The sequence below is a fragment of the Pteropus vampyrus genome, unplaced genomic scaffold (assembly GCF_000151845.1).
Source record: "Pteropus vampyrus isolate Shadow unplaced genomic scaffold, Pvam_2.0 Scaffold39, whole genome shotgun sequence".
Lineage (NCBI taxonomy): Eukaryota > Metazoa > Chordata > Mammalia > Chiroptera > Pteropodidae > Pteropus > Pteropus vampyrus.
The window spans coordinates 5,821,522-5,830,286 of record NW_011888820.1 but is presented as its reverse complement, the minus strand read 5'-3'; the positions used below and the strand labels follow the sequence as shown (position 1 = coordinate 5,830,286).

The 8,765-nt window shown below is 41.3% G+C and overlaps 2 protein-coding genes across 3 annotated transcripts in view; one reads left to right on the top strand and one right to left on the bottom strand.

The window, feature by feature from the left end:
* LOC105290868 (zinc finger protein 474) overlaps window positions 1-8,765 on the bottom strand; it is a 140,474-nt gene that overhangs the window by 103,564 nt on the left and 28,145 nt on the right. The window lies entirely within an intron of this gene.
* The window catches only part of LOX (lysyl oxidase), a 15,886-nt gene continuing 8,003 nt past the window's right edge, over window positions 883-8,765 (top strand). Inside the window, exons 1-6 of one of the 2 annotated variants that reach the window (XM_011358285.2) lie at window positions 883-1,008; window positions 1,239-2,137; window positions 2,498-2,606; window positions 4,011-4,148; window positions 5,289-5,445; window positions 8,637-8,732. In XM_011358285.2, coding sequence (XP_011356587.1) covers window positions 1,510-2,137; window positions 2,498-2,606; window positions 4,011-4,148; window positions 5,289-5,445; window positions 8,637-8,732 — 1,128 coding nt within the window. In that variant the 5' untranslated portion in view covers window positions 883-1,008; window positions 1,239-1,509. Of the gene's footprint in view, window positions 1,009-1,102; window positions 2,138-2,497; window positions 2,607-4,010; window positions 4,149-5,288; window positions 5,446-8,636; window positions 8,733-8,765 lie in introns of those variants that run through there. The other variant, XM_011358286.2, reaches the window with a different exon arrangement.

Here is an 8,765-nt window from a genome sequence, read left to right as displayed (position 1 = left end):
TTGAGTCACAGATCTAAATAGAGCCATTGAATGCCAATTTTTCTTTGATATGTTTCCAGCACTGCCCAAAATCTGAGTGGTATGTGAAGAACTGGTCCATTAAGCATCTCTTTCCAGTCAGCATTACCCACCTCCCACCCTATCCTCCTACCCATTCTCCCCTGGCCAGTCTTACTCTCTCCCTTTTTTTTTTTTTTTTAATCAAAATCTGAACCCCGAGGCTGTTTCTTTAGTAACCTCTTTAAGTTGGAAAATCAATCAAACACCATAGGACTTCAACATTTAACAAATGGTGACTTAACTTTTTAAAATCCAAAGTCAAGCCTCTTTATTAGATGTAGAAAGACCAAAAAAAAAAAAAAAAAAAAAAAGAACTTCTTTTTTGGAAGCAGCCAACCATGACAAAAAAGGTAAAATGCTCCTTGAAGCTGTCTTCTGAATGCTCTCTTAGGCAGACTTGCTCTACCCCCTTTAAAGAAACTTCTTCCTGGTAGACACTGTCAAGATGAAAGATGGTTCTTCACTTCCACTCAAAGTACAAATAAGCCAGCATTTTGAAAAAGTCAGGCTTATTCATCATTTCAGCATTATCTGGCTTTTGTTCCCTGTAAATTTTCACTTTTGGTTATTAAAATATTCACTGTAGGAAACAAATTTGTAACCCATTTCTCATATTACCTACATACAAAAAAACAAAATTTGATATCCTGGGGTTTATTTGCTGAGGGCGCTTCCCATAAAAGCGAGTGAGTATGCACTGGGAAATTAGTCTGGTTAACTCCTTATGGATAAATGTTAGTCACAATCGTTCCACCCCTCCACCCCCAACTCTCGCCCCCAGCACTCTCCCCACCGCTCGACTTCCCGCCTCTCCAGGGCTGGTGACCTAATAGCATTTTTCTTCATGCATATTTTGGCGTCGCCCCATGGCCTGGCTGCCTTTGCCTGTCTGAGTCTTTTGAAATTCCTGCATGTTCGCCCCAGATTAAGCCGAGTGTGTCTCAGGATGTGTGTTCCGTTTTGTTCTTTCCCCTTAACGCTCCCTGTGCAACGTGTCTGGGGGGAGGAGGAGGACAGGACAGGGAGGGAAGGGAGGGGCAGAGGCGAGGAGCTGTCCCCCTTGCACGTTTCCAATCGCATTACGTGAACAAATAGCGGAGGGGTGGCCGGGCCAGAACGGCTTGTGTAACTTTGCAAACGTGCCAGAAAGTTTAAAATCTCTCCTTCCTTCGCTCCAGACACTGCCGCTCGCCGGGGCCGCCGCGCCGCTCTCCGTTGCCTTCCAGGACCGGGAAAGAGGCGAGAGGCGAGTGCCACGTCCCAGCAGCCGCCTTTACTGGAGAAAGGTCTGCAGCCCACCCTTGGCACTGCTTGGTGGGGACTAAGATACCCGCGCTCTGCCCGCCTCCCTGGTTGAAGACGTCTCTCTCCCTCACGTGATTTGAGCCCCGTTTTTCTTTTCCCCGATCTACGTCCTCCGGGAGTGGGGACGATCCGGCAAAGGGAGCGATGCGCTTCGCCTGGACCGCGCTCCTGCTCGGGCCACTGCAGCTCTGCACGCTCCTGCACTGCGCCCCACCGTCCACCAGCCAGCAACAGCCCCCGCGGGAGCCGCCGGCGGCTCCGGGTACCTGGAGCCAGAAAATCCAATGGGAGAACAACGGGCAGGTGTTCAGCCTTCTGAGCCTGGGCTCGCAGTACCAACCGCAGCGCCGACGGGACCCAGGCGTCACCGCCTCGGGCACCGCCAACGCCTCCGCCCCGCAGCCGCGCACGCCGATCCTGCTGCTCCGCAACAACCGCACAGCAGCGACTCGGGCGCGGAACACTGGGCCGTCGGGAGCCACCACCGGTCGCCCCAGGCCCACTGCCCGCCACTGGTTCCAAGCTGGCTACTTGTCCGGGGCCAGCGACGCTGACGGCTCCCGCGCTAATAACCGGACAGAGCCGGCGGAGCGCCCGGCACTCAGTAACCTCAGGCCGCCCAGCCGCGTGGATGGCATGGTGGGCGACGACCCGTACAACCCTTATAAGTACTCTGACGACAACCCCTATTACAACTACTACGACACGTACGAAAGGCCCCGGCCTGGGAGCAGGTACCGGCCCGGATATGGCACCGGCTACTTCCAGTACGGTAAGCACCCCAAGTCGCTGGAAGCACTCGCATACTCCTTCCCCAACGTGGCTGGTGGCTCCCCGACGTGGCTGCCTGGGCGCGGCAGGCCCTAGTCCCCACAGATCCGATCCCTCCCCCTGTGCCTGCAGAGGCAGCCCTGGAATCTGGTGCAAACCGCGCGCCTGGCCCCTCCTGCTTCCTTTCCACTTTGCTTTGCAGCCCGGGGCGTCCCCCGTTCTCCTGCTACCCGCAGCCCGACACCAACACCGAAGTCCAGTTGGGCGAACGATGATGCGTAAGGGACACGGAGGGAACCGGAGCCCGGGTAGGGGGCGCTGGGTTGTCTCACTGCTATGCCCATCGCCTGCTGACGTTTAGGTCTCCCGGACCTGGTGCCCGACCCCTACTACATCCAGGCGTCCACGTACGTGCAAAAGATGTCCATGTACAACCTGAGATGCGCTGCGGAGGAAAACTGCTTGGCCAGGTACGGGCTGGGATTTCCGCTACCTGGCTTCCCCGTCTTGGTTCCTGGGGCCGACTCTGTACCTGGTTTTAACCACTCTTGCTCTGTGCAGACAAGAGTCGGAAAGTGGGACAAGAGCTGGGAAACAGGACTTGATCTCCTGGGCATGCTGACCTGGATGGAGAGTTAACATTCTGAAGATTTCTGTGGGTTCTAGCTTTCAAACTGCAGCACAAATCAGGGAGATGGAGCAAACCCTTTTCCCGGAGAGTTGGGGGTGGGGTCTCCTGTTCTTTTTCCAAGATCCTTAAACTCTGGAGACGACTGTTTCCAATCATTTTCTAATAGACAACTATACGATAACGTGGGGCGGGGGGTGGTGGTGGTGGGGAGGGAAATGCAGTGGAAGAGCTTGTTAATACCCCCTTAAAAGATTGGAGGCAAATTTGCCAGCGTGGAACCCCCATTGGCAAAAGTTAAGTTTTCTTCTGTTTGAAACTGCAATTAACTTAGTTGTTTTGGTATTACTTCAGCCAGAATAAGAGCATAAGCAAGAGCTTTGTTTTTCCATCAGTCCTAAAATAAAATCACAGCAATTTGGGGAACGGAGCTTGCTGCTGAGAAACCAGCAGAGGGAGCAAAAGATGTTTTGATAGGTCTCATAAAACTTTTTATAGTGTAAAATAAGGTCATCAATAGTATCTGAATATATATTTACACAAAATACATTAGAAGGAACATAGTAATGTTTATTTGTGTATTTCTTCTACTTTGACCCTTGATCTGTCAGGCTAAAGGAAGAGAAGCTCATCATTTTCATTCTTGAGTCTTGCATCACTCACATCATTGCCCCGCCTATGATATTATTATAGTAATGTTATTGTTTTGAAGATAGTGAAGTTATAAAATTATTTATCGAAACTGGGTTTACTCTTTTAGTTATTTTGCCACCTCATATCTTAGTTAATTGTTAAAGAAGAAATGTATTGTTAAATTCAAAGTTCTTAAGTAAATGTGGATGATTTTTTATTTGGGATAATTTCGAGCTCAGTTTCACTCATTCATATGATTAAACTTGAATCAATTATAAATACAAATTTACTTATCACATGTAAATTCTTAATGCTAATTTTATTACGTTTTTACTTTTAAACTGTAGATTTCCATAGTTGTCATTCATTCACCCATTTGACAAATAGTCATTGAGGTCTACTTGCCAGGCACTGTTCTAGGATCTGGAGATTCAGCAATGAACAAAATAAGCAAAATGCCCTGGTCTCTTGGAACTGATAGTCTATTTGGGGTAGAGGGGCTGTTGCCATTAAAAATGAAGATTTTGCTTGTACTTTTGTCTTTAGTTATTATTCTATGAAAATGATGTTTTTGTTTTGTTTTGTTTTTGTTGTTGTTTTTCCAAAATCACAGCACAGCATACAGGGGAGATGTCAGAGATTATGATCACAGGGTGCTGCTAAGATTTCCCCAAAGAGTGAAAAACCAAGGGACATCTGATTTCTTACCAAGTCGACCAAGATATTCCTGGGAATGGCACAGTTGTCATCAGTAAGTGCATGGGCTTCCTGGATACTTCTGAGTTACTTTTTCATTCTTCAGATGATTCTTACACAAAGGGAGAAAATTACTTAATATTTATATTTAGAATTTGACATAATCAATGGTGTCTATCTTTAAGATAATTACATCAATTACTAGATCTTGTTGTTATCCTTTAAATTAGAAGCTCTAAATCTAATTTATTAAACTTTTACTTCAATTTACTACAAGTAAGATTTCTAAAAAAAGCCTATTGCTGCCAAGGGCATCTACAGTTAGCATTTAATAAAGATCACAAATTTTTATCAAAAAGATTCGGATACCATTCTCAAAGAGAGATGTAGATGAAATACTCCATGAGCTGAGAAGTACTTATCTCTATCTTTTAAAAGACCTGCATTGACTTTGCCTGTTCTGTCCTAAATTTAAAGATTTTCACATTAGATAATTCTATAATTTGCTTTAATAAGTTGCCCAAGTGTTTATTGCCAGGAAATCCTGATAGGTGTCCTTATATTTTCTTTAAGTTGAGCCATTTCTTCTTGTTCTTTCCTTAATGGGAGATGAACAGCTCAGAACTTGCTCTTTAATCAAATGAAACAATAGAAATGAGCACCAAATTTTCTGATAAAATAAAATTATTTCTAAATAAAAGTTTAAACTAGTTAAATAATAATGGTGGATAAAATATGCCATTTTTCGCTTTTACATTTTAGTAATGATTTCAAATCTATGAGAACTCAGTGTTTTGAAATCTCATAGAAACCTCCTCTTTTTTTGAATGAAACATTAGTAGTGGTAAGAGAAAATATACTAGAGAGCATACGGCAAGTTTTACTTAAACACAGATAAAGTTTTGTCTGTTCCTATTTAATATTCAAAGATAAAATCAGGTTGTAACGGAAAGGTAAAATGCTCAAAATAAGTCTTTTTTTTCCCCCTAGTAGCAAAGTTAAAAGCCTACAATTTTGATAGATTTCTATCTCTGGCGAGGAAAAAAATCTAGCATGAATCTGGCTTTAAGACGATAAACTTGATCTCAATTTTAATGTGCAAACAAATGTAAGGAAGCAAGGAGTCATCTGAAATCCTCATTGCTTTTTCTCTGTATGTTACTGACCACTCTCTCTGTGTTGTGTGGCACATCAGACATTACCACAGCATGGATGAATTCAGCCACTATGATCTACTTGATGCCAACACCCAGAGGAGAGTGGCTGAAGGCCACAAAGCAAGTTTCTGTCTTGAAGACACATCCTGTGACTATGGCTACCACAGGCGATTTGCATGTACTGCACACACACAGGTAGGTTGGCATCATAAAATCAGGAAACTGCAGCCTTCAGAGAGAAAACAAAGTGGTCTTCTATTTTCTTCCTTCCTGCCTGTCTTTTACAAACTCTTTCATTGAGGGGGTCATCCAGTCAAGATGGGAAATAATTGAGAAAAGAAAAGTCATGGCTTCATGATCCAAATTACTTTTAAAGTATTTCACCCTCAGAGCGGGTCACTGCACATACTCATGTTCCACAATAAAAATTAGCAGCACTTTACTCTCTGAACAAATCTGAATGGTTTCCAATATCTGCTTTCATTCTGTATTCCTTAACAGGCTTGGTAAGTAACTATATAAATAGAAACCTCTGTTTTCTCACCTGCAAAACCATTCTTCTCTCCACCTATTAAGCTAAAAATAGAATGGTAATTGGGGTTAGTTAGCAAAAGGAGAGAAAATAAGTTTCTTAAAAAGCACTTTGAAAATCTGTCTCTTTTAATCATGCAAGTACAAGCAAAAGGACACAATTTCTTTCTCCACACATATATATTTAAACCTACAGTATAATTGATGTCAGATGTACTCTGGATGGATTTTTCAAAATCGTGCTGAGCTAAGCAGTTTGTAGGCTTTATAGTGGGAAAATCTGTGTCAGTTAAAAGCCATGCCAGTATTTCCACAAGAAACTCTAATTTGTAAAAGGACATTATAATTTTACTCCAGCCAAAATCTTGGCAAGGAGTAGTGAATGTATATAACTCAAGGCACAAAAGGATCAGCAGCTGGCATCTGGGAAGCAAATTCCAGGGCTGTGGCAGGAAGCTTTCTGGTGACCTAAATGTTACCATTGCTTCTTTTTCTGAGCTTAAAATGTCATAGCAGTTGAAGGAGGAAAAGGTTCAATTCCATGTGCCTAGGGGCAGCACTATTCTTTCAGCAAAAGAAGCTGTAACCTACCCACACATCACTCACATGTGCATACAAAGATTCCCTTTTCACTCGGTGACCGGCAGGTCTCACAGCACTCAATTGTACAGGAGACCTAGAGTTTATTCTCTTCACTTAGAAAAAGAGGCACTCTGGACAGCTCACTGCTGAAATATTTGAATCTAAGACTATAGGTATTTATAGTATTTCTAGTCCCCCAATTCCTGAGGATGACCACACTTCATTTTATATGGTGGCTTTCCTGTTAATCACCCTCTGTTTATGTCCTATTTAACTATTATTCACTAGGTCTTGCATTACAAGTGATTTTTGTATTTGTGTTTTTCACTAGACTGGCATTTCATTTTAAGGAAAAAGTAATTCTCACAAAGCCCTAATGTTGACTTAGATAGTTGTATTATAATGTTTAAATGTATCCAAATATAAAGCTAAAATAACTTCTTTATATTTATACTTTCACAGAATTCAAGTTTTTAGATAACAAATTTATATATTAAATATATATGAAACTAGAAACTGTCACATTAACCTCATTAATTTAATGTAATAAATAGCTATGTTTTGCTAAAACCAAACAGCAATTTAGACGGCCTCAGCTCAGGTTCCACATTTAATTCGTTTTAAAGTTTGACTTTGAATACATGAAATACCTGTTTGCTTAATGACCTTAAAATCTCCCATTTTTTTGTTATCTAGTTCAAATAATAAAAGCTCTGCCAGTTATCTAGAGTGCCAATTTCAGCATTTCTTTAAAGCTCTTTTGTTCACGCGAAAGTAAGATAAACATCGTAACATTATTAAAGCCTGTCTTAAGTAGGTATCTAATCCAACGACTCCCTTACAATGCCGTGAATGTAGTGGTAGCAATAGTAGCAGAAGCAACGATAATAAGAGCTAACACTTATGGAGTATTTCTTACGTGCCAGAATTAGAATTATGTGCTGGAATAAGAAACCAAAAAGTCTTCATTATAGGTTTACTTCTCAATATATGGTTAAGGAACAACTGCAAGCTGATATGAACCAAGGTGGCTATATGGTTCTCCCTGCCATCACACGGGTACTTTTGAGTGTGGCCTGTCTACACTATTATGTGCTGTGTGAGAGCACAGTTCTCCCCCGATTCTTCCCAAATCAAGCTATAGCCACATGCACATTGGTAGAACATGCTTAGATAATTTTGCCGTCTCTTTGGGTAATTTTAGGTGCTGAAATTAAATGGCAGTTTTGATAAAATGATTCTAGCATATGCTTTTTAATTTACTTTAGATTACTGTTAGAATAAAATACAACAATAAACGTTCTCATGAAGAACTAATAAGAGTCAAGAATACATACAGACTTCGATTTTAATAAACTTCTCCAGACTATAACTTTCTGGAGAGCAAGGACCATATCTCATTGAAGTGAATAACTTAGCAAGTAGAAGGATGTAGAATTTATTCACCGAGGCATATATTCATCCCTTTAATTCAACAAAATATTTTAATGACTGTGCGAGAGAGAGTATAGTGTGTAGTGTGGTGGTGAAGAACAGAGACCCTAAACCCAACTGCCTGAACTCTAAACCCGCTCAGCTACTTACAAGCTATGAATCCTTCAGTGCCTCACATTCCCCATCTGTAAAATGGGCATGATATTAGCACCTGCCTCATATAGTTGTGAGAACTGAATTTATATATGTAACATGTTTAAAACTGTTCCTGGCGCATAGTATATACTTACTAAATGTTAGCTATTTAAAAATGCAACCACAGACCCTAACCTTAGGGAGCTTACAACCTTTAATTAGGTATGTTTTTATATAGTATGATTATAACGCAGAACAGAAAAGGATACATATTATAAAAGCTTTAGACACAAAAAAGTTATCATGGGAAAAGTACAGGAAGATAATTTCCAGAAGAGGAAGTTGGAGAGGGTTAAATTGAAAAGAGGACATTTGAGCTAAATTGATTATTTTATGGCCTTTATTCCTGAACTGGTGGTAGTCTAGAATTTTGGTGAAGTCCTAGTTTGTCACTTAAGATTGTATTTGTCACTGGTGATTTATGACACTTTTAAAAAGCTAGATGTATACTACCTATATTAGTCCTGTATTTTTTTTAGCAGGAGCGCTATAAGGCTAATATTGCATCTCAAGGGAGATGCAATAGTTTTATGTCAAACTCTTGTAAGTACTAACTAACTTAAAACTTAATTTCCGCATAATAAGCATATTCTTTAGCATACTCTATTCATATACCATCTTTTAATTTTTAAATTTTGTTTTAGGGGTTGAGTCCCGGCTGTTATGATACTTATAATGCAGACATAGACTGCCAATGGATTGATATTACAGATGTACAACCTGGAAACTACATTCTAAAGGTAGAGACCTTTGAAAATAATGTACTTGCAATT